General features: G+C 34.8%; 2 protein-coding genes and 1 non-coding gene across 7 annotated transcripts in view; 2 read left to right on the top strand and 1 right to left on the bottom strand.

Moving 5' to 3' along the window:
* The window catches only part of LOC128680121 (uncharacterized protein), a 48,984-nt gene extending 37,887 nt beyond the window's left edge, over positions 1-11,097 (top strand). The window contains exons 4-8 of the mRNA XM_053762960.2: positions 1,507-1,603; positions 4,597-4,700; positions 5,335-5,442; positions 7,758-7,853; positions 8,400-11,097. Of these exons, the coding sequence (XP_053618935.1) occupies positions 1,507-1,603; positions 4,597-4,700; positions 5,335-5,442; positions 7,758-7,853; positions 8,400-8,535 (541 nt within the window). The 3' untranslated portion in view covers positions 8,536-11,097. The remainder of the gene's footprint in view (positions 1-1,506; positions 1,604-4,596; positions 4,701-5,334; positions 5,443-7,757; positions 7,854-8,399) is intronic.
* TRNAR-ACG (transfer RNA arginine (anticodon ACG)) lies at positions 3,300-3,372 on the top strand. The gene has a single exon. It is a non-coding gene; the product is annotated as a tRNA-Arg (tRNA).
* A 1,779-nt stretch (positions 11,098-12,876) lies between the features above and the next one.
* The window catches only part of cas (castor), a 78,719-nt gene continuing 74,230 nt past the window's right edge, over positions 12,877-17,365 (bottom strand). For 4 of the 5 annotated variants that reach the window (XM_053762954.2, XM_053762956.2, XM_053762955.2 and 1 more), the window contains 6 exons: positions 16,760-16,885; positions 15,962-16,081; positions 15,369-15,464; positions 14,644-14,747; positions 14,162-14,311; positions 13,599-13,896 (listed from right to left, as the gene is read on the bottom strand). In XM_053762954.2, coding sequence (XP_053618929.1) covers positions 13,739-13,896; positions 14,162-14,311; positions 14,644-14,747; positions 15,369-15,464; positions 15,962-16,081; positions 16,760-16,885 — 754 coding nt within the window. In that variant the 3' untranslated portion in view covers positions 13,599-13,738. Of the gene's footprint in view, positions 13,897-14,161; positions 14,312-14,643; positions 14,748-15,368; positions 15,465-15,961; positions 16,082-16,759; positions 16,886-17,365 lie in introns of all 5 variants that reach the window. The other variant, XM_053762958.2, reaches the window with a different exon arrangement.

Raw genomic sequence — 17,365 nt, 5'->3', positions numbered from 1 at the left:
GTATCTTCTCCATTTTTTTGAAAAAAAAAAAAAAGTTTGCAGTGGCCAGTAAGTTTTAATAAAAGTAACAAGATTGATGTCTATATGAATGTGAAACATTTATAATAATTATAACGTGAAAAAGTGCCTGTGTATGTCTAATTTCTGAATAAATTATTTGATTAAATTTTATATTTCATAGTAGTAAAAATAACACATTATAATAATTTGGTAATAATAATTAATTTACAATATATGTATATCAAAAAATCAGTCAAAAACACAACATATATTGCTCGCGGCGTTTCCTTGCTTAATAGCAAAATGACATTTTGCCAACAAGCTTTCATTGTATCTCTCTGCATAAAACCGTTGCCGCGCTGTAAACCGTTGAGGAGTCATCTCGTTGGGAACCGATTCTGGGTGCACTATCAGGTCACGCTTATCATAATAATGCATTGTCATGGAAACTGAAGAGACGTGGGAAATTTCGACTCTGTAGGACAACTGGAAGTAGGAAAAATCTAACTCGCAAGATTTGATTACAGACAGACAAGCAAACATGTGACACTACATAAAAACAGGTGTATACGAGTTTGCTACAAAGAAAAGCAATGTCAAATAAATATTTAAATCGCAAAGTGAAAATTTAATTAAATTATGAGAAGACGTTCCGTTCCAGGAATGCAAAATTTTTCTTTATTGGACGCGTGTAACGAAGCGTAGGTTGGATGGGAAGTTGAGAACAGCCCACTGACTTATGGCGAATTTCCCTGTAAAATCTTAATGAAGATTTATATAAAATATTTCTTGAATTATTCTCTGAATAATAAATATTAAAAAAAAAAAACACTGGTACACATATACCCACATAGTCTCATGCTAATTAGCATTAATAAAATTCTTTTTTTCAGACGGAATTTGCGATAAATGCCCCTTAAGAATATTGTAGTATCTAACAATATTCTTAAGAGTAGGTACTTAGGGTGTTAGTTAACATCCCGTCTCGTGTTTTTGTTCCTTTTTTATCTTTAGCTTTAGGTAAGGACTCGAAACCGGTATTTTAGCTAATTCTCTTATTTTCATTTACTCCATTGCGCTTATTTACTATGTATTGACATTTACATACGTCGAAACTCCATATAAAGTCTATGTTGATCCGTCAACGTGACGGAGGCGACCGAGCGCAACGGAGCAATGAGCATGGCTCTTGTTCCTAATTACTTCGCTTTTAGCGGAACGCCACGATGACAAGGACCACGTTATGTATGTTTTCTCTCATTCTTATTCGTTTGTGTAGGGTAGTTTGTCAATGGTTGCCGGGAGGCGAGCAGAATCATTTTGGGGTTGAACACGAACAAAATTAAAATGAAGATACTCTTTATAAAATGGAAACCGCGCGAACCTGGTTTGAAAAATTAACCAGGTATTTTAAAATATTATGAGAACTCGAGCCTTGGATCTTATTTTATACAATCTGTGCGATTTGTCCCTATAAGTATATTTAATAATTTTATTTTCTTGCAGATTCAGATACCAGTACCCCACACTGCCGCGCGAAGCGTATGGCCGGGTGGTAACGAAGGCGCCCCCTAATGTGGTGCGCACGCCCGATTATGACGAGGTTTGTATCTTCATCATACACGTACAGTCAACAGCACATCACCTACCTAAATTCATCGCCGCTATTAACCCACCATAGAGGTTCATGCAGGGTAACTTGTTGTGCTGCTGACCAGCAATTAGGAAAACGCGGCATTGAGAAAAATAACAATTTTACTTGGCGTAAAAGAATTCGTCCCGATTATCCATGTGCCGCTGAGTATAAATAATTTTAATTACCTACATCTATATTATCACTACATAGTATACAGCAAAAAGCTAAGCTCTAACCCTTTTTCTTACGAAGACTAAGATGAATTTTTATACAGTTTTCACTATGTTTAGAGAATTTATCAACGATGATTTATTTATACATAAAAAACAGCTTATTAGACCGTGCGAAGCCGGGATGTGTCGGTAGTTTATTATATAATATTTAGAGGAGTGTGACTTCTGCCGTTATTCGTAATAAATTATTTTGACGTAAAAAATGTTCACGGGGAATTAAATATGACACGCTCATCCACTTTTAATATTGCAACATTTTCTGTAAAATATTATTCCAATGGCAACACAGCCTCTCAGCCGATGTGATCGCAACGTAATTACGATTTATCTCGTTGAAAAGTTCCGTTTCTCGCCTCCACAAAAGAGAGGGAAACAATGGCGGCTTCAAAGAGGTTCAGAGGGGCTTCGTGTTGGATAATATCCGGCTTGTTGTAAATAGCGCGGGAAACTGGCTTTCAGGGAACGAACTCTGCTTTTTTAACTTCGACAACAATGCAATTTTCTTTGATTTTGTCACACCTTGATGATGATTGAAGTAAAAAAATCGTTGGAATAACGCTCATAAGATACAAACATCAACAATTTGAAAAGGCGATCAGCTCAGTCTTGTAAGTGCCATTTCCCATTTCTTAGTCGTGTTCCGTCTATAGGTTTCGACACTGAAATGCGTTGATGTACCTACTTTACTTCAAAGTATGTACCTACGTTACGTCGCGTGTTGAAGATTGCACCAAACTCACTCTGTCATAAAAAAAACATACTTTTTGCTAAAGTGTGTTTTGTCTCGTACTGTCAATGCAAAATTTTGTAAAGTGTGATAGTGACAAAACAAGTAGGTATGCTTTATCTTTTTATAAATAACAGGGAAACAGTAATAAAGAAGTAAACTAAGCATTTACCGACCGTTCTATTGTAAGTGCGACTTGTGAGGGCATTAAAAATAGATGTCTAAAAATAGAAGAAGAAAAAAATATTTAAAAGCAAACGAAATAAAATAGGGGCCATTTTTATTATTTGAACAAGTAAGTAGGTATTTTCTTTCACAAATTAAATTTCTTTTGTAACGCAGGAAGTTGAATTTTCCGACAAGCAATTTATCGTGATTCAATTTTGGCGGGAAAGGAAAATATATTGGAGAATCTGTAAATTGTTTTACAATAGTTATAAATATAATACCTACATATAATGTACTTTAGTATTGTAAACTCGTTTGAAATCATTGAAATGAATCCATTTCTCAGTGCTAATGTAATAATTCGTATTAAATTAAACCCTTGTAACAATTAGACCGATAGACATTAGACAAAAATCAATAATACCTTCAATTCAAAATGTTATATTCTATTAATACATGGCACGCGATAAAACTAAAAACATGTGATTTATTTATATAAGGCAACCGAATAATATTTTCGTCACTCGCTTCAACTGGCCCTGTGGCGCAACGGATAACGCGTCTGACTACGGATCAGAAGATTCCAGGTTCGAATCCTGGCAGGGTCGCGGTAAATACTTTTTTATTTATTTATTTTTATTACTTATTTATATTATTTTGTTAATACAGAACTCAGTTACACAAAATATTGATTTAGTTTTCATAAAGAGTACACAATCCCTAGTTACATTCGCCAGTACATTTAAATAAAACTAATTTGAAAATAAATATAAGTAAATATATTTTCTACAAAATGTTTTTAAATTAGACTTCGAGTTCGGAGGGTCGACGACGTAAAACGACATCTTGATTACAAGCAGCAGACCTTGGAATATTTGGCAAGGTCACGAGGTTGAGATGTTTAGTTTAATGATTTTCCGCTAGAGGCGCTGCGCTCGAGAAAACTCCCATGCCTCGAAATTGCATGACGAATACAAAATTTACTACAAATATTATTTTTTACTTTACTTAATATTATTTTTTACTACTTAAACACTATTATTGCCTTAAAAATGTTTAATATTATCAGAGGTCGGAATGTTATCTCAATATCTTCTTACGCACATTAATAAAGAAAATAATGACTATATATTTTAACCCCTCTGGTACCTAAATTATCTCTCATTCTCGCATGATTACATTACGGGCTACGAGGCCCGGGGTCAGCGTACTTTTAAATTTACAATATTTGGCTGCGATTTTACAGCATGGCTGACCCCCCTTGGGAATAAAATTAACTAAGAATAAAAATAACCCTTGTAATACAAATTACCCACTAAGGTTATAATATCCCGTCTTAATAATTTACTTATAGGGTAGACAGAGCCTTGTGTTTCAAAATACGAAGGTGGGCTTATTATTGAACTTGAGTGAGATGTAGTTGTTGGAGCCCGCAACTAAAGTCGTGGCGCCACTGTCGCTGAAAACAACAAATAGGACTATCCATTATTGATAGTTCCTACTTGGACCACTGCCGCGGATTGCCCAGTTTATAGCCCTTAAACGTGTCGGGTCAGGTTAGGAAGATTATCATAATTGCAAAAGTTTGTGGGAATATATGTGTGTATGTTTGTTATTCTTTCACGCAAAATCTACTAGACGGATTATTATAAAATTTAAAACACGGGTAGAATGTAACATATAATAACACATTGGGTACTCTTTATCCCGAAATTTCCACGGGAGCGAAGCCCCGGGGCGCAGCTAGTTTAATATATATATTTTTTAATTTCCTAACCTAATCCAAGACTTAACTACCTTTACTGAATTATTAATGGCCTGAATATTTTCAGATGTTCGGCATGCTGAATGTTCCTCACACGTCCGGCAAGATCCTGAGGTACCCCGGGCCCTCCAGGCCAAGGCCGACCTTCATGGTGCCTCCTCAGAGGGACAGGTGAGAGAACACTTTCAACTTTATGCTTGGTGGACCCGCCAAGACGAGGAAAAGCAGGAAGGCGTCCTCTTTTACTCGACTTGGCGGAGTCACTACCAATTTCTTCGGGATATCCAATAAAGTGTTCTGTCCTGTATCTTCTCCTGTATCCGTACAAATAAATAAAATGATGTGTCTGTCTGTAATTTCAAAATAACTGAATTTTTGTTGCGTAGTTTTATTAACCCGTTTCCATTACCTAAACATTTTTTTTTTAGTATTTTTGTGTGCCTGTATGTCTGTCTTGTTTCTAATACATCTCCATATCGGGTGGGAGTTGCGAAATTTCACTATTATTATTTAAATAGTAATTACTTCACGATCAAGGGCGGAGAATACATTTAAAAAAATAGAATTCACTGATTACCTTTTTTGCTTCGAACAATTTATTAAGAAAAAAAAAAAGTATTTAAAAAAGGAATGTTGTGTTTACTTATGTTTTTCTAAACAGCTAGAATTAAAAAATAATGCAAAACGACCGGCATTTGTTAGACGATATGCAATTTGTTGGGATTTTATGATTTTTTTTTCAATAGATATGTTATGAAAATAATATTTTTTACTAAACTAATGAGTATATTTTATCTATGCTTAGGTTCGATACGCTGAAGAAGTTGATCCGACAGGAACACGTGCGCGAATTGCAGAGGAAATACGATACGGAGCAGAAACAGGAGCTCAAGGAGATCGCAGCGGGACGAGGGTAAGTAGTAAATATTTTTTTTGTATATATGTCATGTCAATGTCGTTTTTGTCACAAGCCTTTATTTTCGTTTTGTCAGAGACCTTGATGCATTCAACGAGTGACAAAAAAATAATGGTCGTACTATAAAGCATTGAGGAGTTCACCCGTTGGAAGCCGATCCTGGTCCAACATCAGGTCATGCTTATCACAATAATGTATGCCACTAGAACGGTTGAAGATAATATGCTTCAAAATTGATTAGATTCTACCCGAAAAAAATAATAATTACCTACCAATACTACCTTACCTACTAATCTTATAACTAGGTAGGTATGTAAGTATTATGTTCATTACAAAAAAAATAATTAAGTATACGTTTTTCATAAACATATTGAGAAAACAAGTTTTTTTTAGATTTTTTGTCTATCTGTCTTAGCGCATAGGTACCGAAAAACCAAGTACTGAATGTAATTGAATTTGTTGAGGTTTACAATTGTATAGCGGATGGTCCAATTAAAATCTTGAATAGATAATAATGAACCCTAGATGTAGACAAATAATAAAAACACGAAATCGCGCGAAGTCGCGGGCAAAATCTTGTACCTCAATAAATAAGTATTAGCAATACTTGTATCAATTTGACATCAATTTAGTATAATAAGAAGCCTAATCAGCATTTTTCGAAAATCCTGCAATCCAAAAAAGCCCGCCTAAACGCGTCACAAAAACAGTGTTGCCAGCTTAAAAGGTTTCCCCGACTCAACAGAATGCGCTAAAGGGTACTCGGCTAAGCGGATGAAACAAAATTAAAAGTGTTTGCGGCGTAGGTATAATCCGGTCGTTTTTAAACGTCTGGAGTTCTGAAGAAAATACCGGTGGTTGAAGGAGATTTGTATCGATCGGTATATCCTTTAAGGGGATTATTTCTTGCAATGTTTCTATATAGATGTTTTGCGTGTTTCCGGTTGCGTTAGGGACTGTGACGGGAAGTGTCGGGAAGCCTGAGGTCGAAAATATTTACCTCAACAATTTTGAACATTCTACCTGACGTCGACCGTTTGGAATGGTACTGTTGCCAATCAGGCTGCCAAGACTTTGTTGCCTTAGTCACCTCGTACGACATCCACAGAAGGACCTATTCTAAACCGGAACAGATTTGATATTATATAAGGCTTACCGTGGCTTGACATGTCAAAGATACTATTGATTTATCCTCCCACACCATATAAATTGCTGCCTATTTATAGACTTCAGTCTACAATTAAATAACTTAAAACGAGGAACAGGCAGATTTGGGACAAACAAGTCTAAGAACACGACTTGCCAAGTAAATTAGCCAAACTTAGACTATTAGCAAAATTACCATTCTGCCAGTCGCGATATAATTTGAAACAGGAGGCGGTTAATTAAAAAAGTAAAACTTGTTGAACAATATTAGCAAAATTTGAATTAGGAATTTCTAAATATATATCTTTTTCAATAAAATATTTAAAACACAATTTGCACATTGGTGTGATAAATTAATTTATTTTTAGGTATTCCGTTTAGCGTAACTATTTTAAATCGCACTGATTAATCGCAATGTCACGGCGCGGCGTGCTTCGTTCAACATGTTACAAGTCTTTACTTAGAAATACAAGCCTTTACAAACAAATAAACTTATCTTAGTATTTATATACATCTGTAATCAAATCTTACAAGTCCTGTTTCCAGTTGTCCTACAGATCCCATGTCAGTTTCCATGACAATGCATTATTATGACATTATTATGAGACGCATGACCAGATGATGCACCCAGGCTCCCAACGAGGGACACAGCACAGACATTGGTTTTTGTCAGGCGTTAAATGCCACAAGGTCTGACAAGATATGGCAAAAATTACATTTTCTTAAGCATCTTGTTTCTGGTGCGATTCGCGGAATAACTTGAAATAGTTAAGGGTTCTTAATTCTATTCAAAAACTTTTGGTAAAGTATTACAAAAAAGTCTGTTAAATGCTTCATTTGCATTTGAGACACGTAAATAAAGACTTTTGATTTATGCTGTTAAAAGCTGTTGAAATATAATAAAAGGCGGCTAAGTTTCGGGCAGAATCTTTTTGATCGCTTTTTATACTTTCAAACAGGCGTATAGGTAATCCAGAGTTACCGAATTTACTGGAAGTATTATGTAATCGGTGCCGTAGTCTATTAGACGGCTCCCACTAGGGGTGTCACACGCATGGTATTAGTAGGCACGAAGTACTTACTAAATCCATGGTCTCACGCGCGTTGCCTACTTTATAGCCTAAGGCCTATAGCCTAAAAAAATCATGTTATTCTCAATGTTCCAGTGATGACTATGTTTACGGCAGCTATGGTGAGCAGGAGCCACGTGGACTGCAGCCCCTGGAGTACCCGGCTGATGAGCCCTCCGCGCGGCACAATAAGTAAGTTTGTGTTTTTCTTCTTTGCGCGTCGATTGAAAATCTGAAAACGCTACACCGCTTTTTAAATTCTTCCTTGCCAGAACCACTTCAATGACTGGATCTTTTGAGTCATGTTTATACTAATACGCGGTTTTCCAATGAGATCAGTTATTTTTATGAAAGGTACCCTATGTACTTCAAGCTATATATATTTATGCAAAAAGACTGATGAGGTAACAAACAAATAAACTTACTTTCGTATTTATATACATGTGAAATTATGTCTGGCACGCTTTCACAGCCAAACCGCTTTTTTAACTATTTTTGGTGAAATTTTGTAAACTTGTGCCAATTTTTAGTATTATTTATTTAACAAATTAGTATAAACCAACAGAAAATATACAAATTGCCCATCAAAATCGAATAAGTAAAATCTTTAATGTAGGTACATAGAAACACACAGAAAACACAATTTACAAAAGAAAAAAAATGCGTACAAAGCCAAACCAATCAAGTATATTGTAAGAAAAAATAAAAAATGTAATATATTTTCTTATAAATTTCCAGGAAACCACCGTCGGGCAGTCGCCAGGTGTCCCAGTTCTCCCGTTACTCCGATGTGATGCTGCCCCCCGTCCGCCGCACCTTCTACCACCCCTACTTCGACTACGTAGCCCCCGAGTACCTGCCCTACGTGTATTGAGCCCTCCCTGCCCCGCTGGGAACATACTACAACCCTCTACAAGATTTCGGAAGGACTTAACACCATATCGAAATCATATCTATCGCTTCGCTTGACTTTGTCCTTTGACAAGAGCTTCAGCATTAAACTGCAATATTTTTATATTAATTACCCATTTTCTATGTAGATATTGAATCTTTAATATGTCCCATTGAATAATCGCATCGTATTTTTCGATAGGTTTAAGAATCGTATCTCCAAGATACTACTTCCAAATGCGACAATAATACGCATTCGTATACAAATTTCGATCAATTAATTGGTAAATTGATGACCGTCAATTCCCCTATAAGTTAGTTCGACAATAAAATTGGAAACAATTCGGAATTCTGACAATAAAATATTATGGGTGTTTTACAATTCGATGTTTAGTAGAATTTAAGAGCAAATGGAATATTATCCGTTTATAAAATTAAGTAATTTAAATTTGGAATTATTCGTTTCAATGGCGGGCAGCCGAGTGTTTCCAGCTTTTCGCTTCGATTCCCCATTACTTTAAATCTTCCTTGATTTGAATTTAGAAATACTCGACGTCTCTAAGTGGCTGTTTTAATTTTACATTGACGGAGGTTAGTCCGAGCCCGACGGCCTCCGAATCGAAGCGAAAAAATCTGTCCCCTCATTTTATTGTGTGATGTTTTAGTATTAGATACTTGCTCATTTTTTGATGTAGATAATAATTAAATTGTTTACAAATTATTTAAATAAGTTTGTACTTTATTCGTATATTTGTACATGTTGTATGCAGACTGTCACTATTGGGCGATTTGTTGCAAGAAGCAACTTTTGTATCTCAATAATGTTTATTTAATTGTACAATACTGGCTATTCCTATATTTAACTATACTTATACTACAAAAGTATTAGGCTATATACTACCTGAAGTCTACGTAAACGTAGTTCATTTATCCACAAAATATATACATAATTATTGTTGTGATTAGTCACTAAGTAAATAGATATCATGTAATTTTAATCTTCAAAAGCCTTCAAGACGGCTAAGTCGGTTTCGGCTGTGTGGAAGCGAATTGAATGCGTTTCTGAGAAAATTACGATGTGAAATGAAACTGATTGCACATCCGAAGCCCGACAGATAAAATGCTTTAACTACATTTAAATGTTTCATGTTTATGTCATAGTTAATTGTAAATTAGCGTTCGGCACGCCTCGCGCGGCTTATTTTATCGTATAATGGATCTAGGGGTAGGAAGGAGGCAGCCTATTGAATAAGGTTTCAAATTGGCGATGACGCCGGAGAAAATGGTTGAATCACCAATTCCTATACAAAAAAAATCACATAAACCTAACTAAAACGAGATCAACACTTCAGTGAAGAATTTACAATGGAAGTTTTGAGAATTTTATATTCTTGTAATCTATCTAGCCATGCAACGTGACAATGCACCTAATTATCTACATATGAATGGATTCGCACTGAAAGTGAAGGCTGTAATTCTAAGAAAGTTGTTACCTATTTGTGTACTATACATATTTATTATTATATCTAATCAACTATCGACTTAATAAGTATCGACGCGGGAGTCGACATAACCTCACAGACTATAAAATTTGGCTTTAAAATTATATAAACACATGTATTATGGCTTTATGCGAGTCAATGAATTCATTAATCTTCTATTTATTATAAACGATCAACTGTAGGACATGTCCTATCCTACATTTTGCGCATTAGCGAAATATCTATACCATATTTTTATTTACATATAACAATATTCTGTAGAATTTTACAAATTATTTTATTGTCTTTTGAAAATGTCGTTAATAGTTAGATAGTTAGTGGATAAATTACATTGAGTAGTGTTTATTGAAAGCGTATTGCAATTATAATAGGTGTTTAAAATTATATTCACAATGTGTAATGAAACATTTCAGTAAACGTAGATCTTTCGCAATTACATATCTATCCGACCATGGAAGTTATAATGCAAACATATACTTAACCATATCAGTATTATTATCGATAGAAATACTTATTATTAATTAAACAATTATCGGCTTTCATACAAAAGTCTCATTTGATATTTTTCCCATAAAATGCCAATAATTTTAAAAGATAGCAACACAGATTCCGTATTTTTAAATTGAATCGTTTTGAAATTAGATAAGAGTTACAATTACAGTAACTTTTTAAATGAGAAATTTTTATCATCTGGCACGGTGAAATCTGTAAACCAGCCAGTAACAACTTAGTTTAAATCGATATAATTTCGTTTGAATTTACGGAGTCATTCGATGTTTTATGATATGACAACAACAATAATGTAGCAGCTACTAAACGAATGTACTGTTTCAACAGCGCGGTCAACCGACAATAATTTTTAGTGACAATAAATTTTGTGTCAGAGGAAATGCGATCTTATGTACTAGAATATTAAAATCTAGGCCGCGCCTGTATTTAAATTAAGTATACAAATAACCTAATAATAATAATTAATGTTTTAAAATGTATATTAATTGGTGTTTTTTTTTTTTGAGAAATAAAGATAGTTACTTACTCCTGAGCAGATGACTTTGTTATTCTTTGATAATCTTACCACCTTCAGGACGCGTTGGCAAACCAACGCTAATATATTGTAAGCACAAAATTATAGAACTAAATAATTTTTTCACAGTTGAGTAAAGTGAAAAGACGAATACTGTATATTTTTATTTTCTGGAGGGCACTGCAGTTTACTAGACGTAGCTTTTTCGACAATATGCAATAGGGTGTTAGGTGCGGAAATGAAAACCATAAACCATGGATATTCACGTTTAATTCCTAGAACTCATGAGGTAAACAACACTAAATTATTTCAGTAAATACCAATAGTTGTAGAAACAATCGCCATTTTGTTTTACATTTACATTCGACCCATAAACTCTGGTCTCTGTCAAACGAAGCTAAGATGACATATTAATATTTTTAATTTTAAGATTTTATTTAATACTCGAGCAAACGCATTTATGCGAGTAGTTCCATATCACTTAGCTTGAAGCGAGACCATAGGTCTACATTAATTTTGTACGAGGACACTTAATTTTATAGAAAAAAAAAATAACACTCCATTTTGCCGTGGACTGTACACAGAAATTAATTTGACAACTAAAATTAAAGCTACGTGCACTAATAAATATAAATACGCAATTAAATTATAAAAAAAAGATTGTGAAAGAAAAAAAAAAAAACTTAAAAAGAGAGAAAATAAAATGTTTGTACATAAAATTAGATAACAAAACAAAGGCGTAACAAACATTAATGAAGATTTTTTTTTTATTGCAATGCATGTTATTTCCTTGGGAACACTTAATGAAACTATATTATATTCTTAGAGAAAGGACCGATTGGTAAAAAATACGGAGAAATGCAGGAAATTTCCAAAAAAAAAAAAACAAAATTGAATGCGAAAAATTAACTACAAGGTCGATGAAGCATTCAGCCTTCCGGTTGTGACTAAAATTATGGCACGGGCTATTTTTAGACGATTTTACGTAAGAAACTACATTTTCCTTTTGTGAAGTCTACTTTATGATGAAACACATTTACAAGTAAAACACAGAGCAAGAAAAGAACCTTGTTCGTGTAAAAATGTATGACAGTACAAAAGAACAGTCACAGGAAAAAGTGTTACAAATATAATTATGAGTTTTAAAAATAATAATCTCCATTAATTTTTGTTTTTTTTTTTCCTGTGGCTGTCAAATAATTGATGTTACACAGATAATAGGAACAACGGGATAGTACTTACACTATTAAATACTGATTTAAGCTAGGAATGGGGTATACTGTTTTGGTCACAAAAATGATCATTGACCATTTGCTAAAACTAATGGGTCGGCTCAGTTCGGACGCCGGGAATAAAAAAGGAATGCAAAAGGTTTTAAAGGATACTGCTAATACTGTTTCTAAGGAAAATTTAGTATTATAGTTAAATAACGTATGACATTTATGGCATTTTTATGGCTACCTCATGAATCACAATCGTTAGCACTCAAAATTCCTGTACATAGTGTCCAATTGAGATTTTTTTTATTATACCATAGGGACCAACACTGTTTGAATGAGTTTCTTTCGGCATTTCTTCTCAGCAGTGGTCGTTCCGAAATGCTAGTAGTTTGTAGCTTAGTATCATTTAATTTAGATTATGACGTGAAAAAGTGCCTGTGAAGGCCTAATTTCTGAATAAATGATTTGATTTTGATTTTGATTTTGATTTTATACAATACTTTTACCAATTTTCGATTAACAATTATAGCTTTTTTAACATATAGTTTTATATATAATAAATCTATTCTTATTTACAGTTTTTTTTTTGTTTAAAAAATTGACGTTTTTGTTAAATAGATTTTTTTTTCTTTAAATAACTATACTTTTTGTAATGATAATTTTGAGATATTTTCTGATAGGTGTATACGTGAGTGCTTTAATGTTTATCTATCAGAAACTATCGCAAATGAAGATATTGTCACGTTGTAATCATCCAGGCACGAAGTGGTTTTTCTTATCCCAATATTGCCTTAGGTATTTTTTTTATTTACGAAATCTAAATTAATAATACTATTCGTAAAAATGTCTTTTCTCATGGGGAAGTAATAAATATAAATATTTTATAAACTACCTACGATTGGTCGGGGTTTAGGATATACACACGTTTACATTAACATGCAACTCCGCAATTAAATTCATTTGTTCATCCAACTCTACTTAGTTTAATATATATCATATTTCTACATATTTTATAAGCAAAACACAATTATTTTCTAAAAAATTTTGTCGTGTATAAAATTTCAAAAGTCAACATTGATTTGGCACACTTTTGCCACATTTTCTCAGACAAAACTCGACTAATAAATTCAATTTATTGCCATGTAGTCACTCCATACATTTGTATGAGCGTTGGATAGTCATGTTGTCCGTCAGTTTGCATATAAGGCACAATATTGAGGGACACAAAAATCTTATATCAAATCTTACATATTTCTATCTCATTTTTCTCATCTTTCATTTCAGCAATTGCTTACATGGCGATTAAATCAATCAATTCATCAATCATTATCAAAATTGATTGACAAATTGGTTGGTACAATCGCGTAGAAAACTAGTAATCTCAATGATTAAATAGTTTATACACTTAATGCTATATACAGAGGTTATGTACAGGGTCGGTCAGTTAGTGGCACTCGTGGAGGGTCCCAGGTTCGCTTCCTGGTGCTTGTACTTATGAGAGGTCATCTGCGAGAGCCCTAGGACTGCGGAGCCGCACTGGAGACAGTGGTAGTGGGTTTGCTTCTTGCTGTGGATGCATTGGGGTTCATAGCCGCAGCCTGGAAAGAAACGTTTATTTAAATTTATTTTTAAGATTGCATGGTCCGGTGAGGGTGTCGCTGCACTTGTGTGGAATAAATTTTACAAGAAAATGAATTTGAAAAGACTTTTGAGAGATTGACGATTTTGATTTCCGGGTCGAATATCTATGTCATTGTGTAATTGAATTTGTGAAATTATTTAAACGGGCAATACAGATTGTAACGCCATTGGATATGAGACTTAATTTACCAGTAAATAAAAATTAAATTGGGATCATCTCACCTTTGCTTGGTGGAAACTTCTCGAAGCCAGCAGCTTGAATGGTGTCCAGTTTCTGATGCTGTCTGCGATGAGCCACGACCTTGTTGGTGTCGGTGCACACGAAGTCGCACTTCAGGCAGTGAAAGTGAGATGCCTTGTTTTGGCCTGTACCTGTGAAATAGAGACCTTGTTAAAACATATTCCTTAAATAGTATTAATTTATAGGATTTTTATATTAAATAAGTAGTTATGACAATTTATCTTAAAAAGAAATAAGACTGACTTCCAGATATTCTTTTCACAGTAGTTGAAAACGAGAACACCCTTAGCCTTGGCAGCTGATAGGCAACAATAGCAATTCAGGAAGGGTTTAAATCTGGCAGGCGGCCGGGAATAAAGTCATAGATAAATCTTCAAAAGGAGTTGTCATACAGACACCGATCGCGGCGATACAGCCCCAAATTTAACGTAATGAGAAAAAGAAAGTTTAACAAAGGACATACTTAATGGATATTTACCGAAAGTGGAGGCGTGTGGGCACTCGGGTCGCTGGCAGTACACATTCGCGCGGTATTGCTGGAAGTCTCCGCCCATCAGGGTGTCCAGTCTGGGAATAACAAATCACATACATTAACAAAAATTTGGGCATATACACTTTAAAAAATAAATGAGAATATGGATGGAGAATTTTTAAAGAATTTAATGATAAAAGTTTCGACTTTTCGTCTTAACTGTATTGTCAATTTGTGGATATTTCATTCACAAGAGTCTACTTGTCACAAGATGGTGGTAGATGTAAATGTCACGTCAAATGCCTGAGAGGTGCCCTTGGTTTAAAGGATATAGCTATATATAAAGAGAGAATGAATCCAATTGTCATGAGTATCTTCGAACCCGGTACGAATTAGGCCCCGGATTTTTGACTAATCACTACTCTTCACTTACTTTTCGCTGTCTGTCCATATGTATGCTTTGATCTTTAAAACCATGCATCAAATTCAATCCAGTAGTTTTCGCATGATTTACAAAACAAATATACCATAGACAGAAGTTTTTTTTTTAATTTCTCCTATCAAAATTCAGAAATATTTATAGAACAGATATACAGTACAGAAAGATCAGAATAGTATCAAACCCCCTTACAGTTTATCACATGTATACGATGGGTATAAATTGAATGTACTTAATTTACTCTTCAATTAAATGTTAACTGTAAATAAAATCTTACCTCTCGTGGCGTGCTGTGTGCTGCACGAACCTGGTCTTGTCACAGAAGGAGTACCCGCAATCCTTGCGCGTGCAGTGGAAGTGTGTCTGGTGCTCCCTGGACACATAGAACACAATTTCACCATGAAGGAATTTTCATTTTTTTGCGTTATTTTAGTGATTTAGATGACAGATAGATGGATAGACCTATGCCTTACTTTCTGATTTATAAATTCAGGATTACAGTGAAGGGAAACCGATAATTTCACTGCACGGCTTTGTTATACTGAACTCTCACTTTAAAACATCGAACATTCTGACTCGTTCCGTTTTAATTCATAAATTCAAAATCAATATTGATTTCGGTATAAGTTTACAGCACCGCTCCTACCCGGCAAGGTGGTGTTAATTGACAATGAGCTTTATAGCGTCTCAAGTGAAAATATAGTTTACATTGACAAGACGAGAGCTCACAAGAAGCAATCTGCTAATTTGTTTTCGATAAAAGTACCTATGTCTGCTATGATCTTTATTAGTATGGTTATGGAAGTATGGTTATGGAAGTATGGTTATGGAAGTATGGTTATGGCAATACAATTATATGGCTTAATTTACCTGTATCCGCAGTGCTGGTAGGCGCAGTCCTCGTTGAAGCGGAAGCGCAGGTAGCCCTCCGGGATCGGCTCGTCCTTGAGCACGCGCATGTGCGGCCCGCGCGTGCTGTGCGCGCGCCGACTGCCGACAACATCGCTTATTAAAATGGCGGCGATAATAAACGGGGAGGTAGATGCTTTGTGCCACGTGCTAGGACTGGCACTGACATGTCCGCTACTTGTATGTGCGCTGTTTACACATGCAAGTACCTGACCGGCACGTGTCGACGTCTCGTGTGTTCATATTTGTGACATGTACAGGTTAGCATCTTGCTTGCTTGCAAGATGTGCGTTGGGAGTGCTATTATTTGAAAAAATAAAACATCAGTTGCTACTTTTTTTTCTTCGAAAATTGCTAGAAGTGCGATGAATTTTGATTTTTGAACCGAATTATGTAAATTGTATATAAGGCTAAGTCCACGTATTATATGAACATTTAAGCAGTAATTTGCAAATTATTGAAAGCAATGCCCTTGAATTTCATAATAAAGTGTTGGAACACCAACATTAAAATGTGTTTATTTTTTATTTAGTTTTTTCGGTCACGCAACATTGTGCTGTATCCACCTCTCTCTGGTTCGTTCTATGTATTAACGATCACGTTTCTCCGTAGCTCCGGGATTTTTATTATACCAGCCTAATTTCTTCAGTCCGCTATACAATATTTCACATTTTTATTCATGGTCCATCGAGCCGGATGTGAACCAGCGACCTATGAATTACAAATTAAAAACGTAATATCGATAATGAAAATACTCACGTTTTGGCCATCATTTCGGCCTCCTTATCCATTCCGGGGGGCATCACGTGACCCTGGAGGAGGCTCTGCTCCAGCAACAGCTCCGGGGGGTACAGCATCGTGGGGTACAGGGGGAAGGGGGAACCACTGGAACAATAAACCGAAGCTATAGAAATGGAGACTCATGACAATATAAGATTCAATATTTTTTTTATTTTTATTTAATTCACATCTATAATATCTATATATTAAACCACAACTGATTAAAGAAAATTTAAAAATAAAATAACAAACTACTTTCAAAAAGGGTAAGAATTATATACATATTATATTTACAAAAATGATAGACTAATATTAGATGACTTTCGACATCTTGGAGAAAATTGATATAGCGTGTAACTAGAGCAAAAAAAAAAAAAAACTACATAAATAGAGAGAGAGAGAGAGCGCGCAAAATCAATGCCTCAGTTAAAGTTGTCAAATTTTCGTTACTTTATGATGTTATCAAAATCAGGAAGAAGTTCCCTAAGGATAAGATAGTAATGAGCCAAGTCGAGTCAGTCAGGCAAAAAGGCCGACCCGTAATCACCATTCTATCAAGAGTGAACGACTAAGAAGAATATAGTT

This window comes from Plodia interpunctella, chromosome 23, assembly GCF_027563975.2.
Source record: "Plodia interpunctella isolate USDA-ARS_2022_Savannah chromosome 23, ilPloInte3.2, whole genome shotgun sequence".
Taxonomy (NCBI): Eukaryota; Metazoa; Arthropoda; class Insecta; order Lepidoptera; family Pyralidae; genus Plodia; species Plodia interpunctella.
The sequence above is the reverse complement of the archived record's forward strand: the minus strand, read 5'-3'. Positions and strand labels throughout refer to the sequence as shown.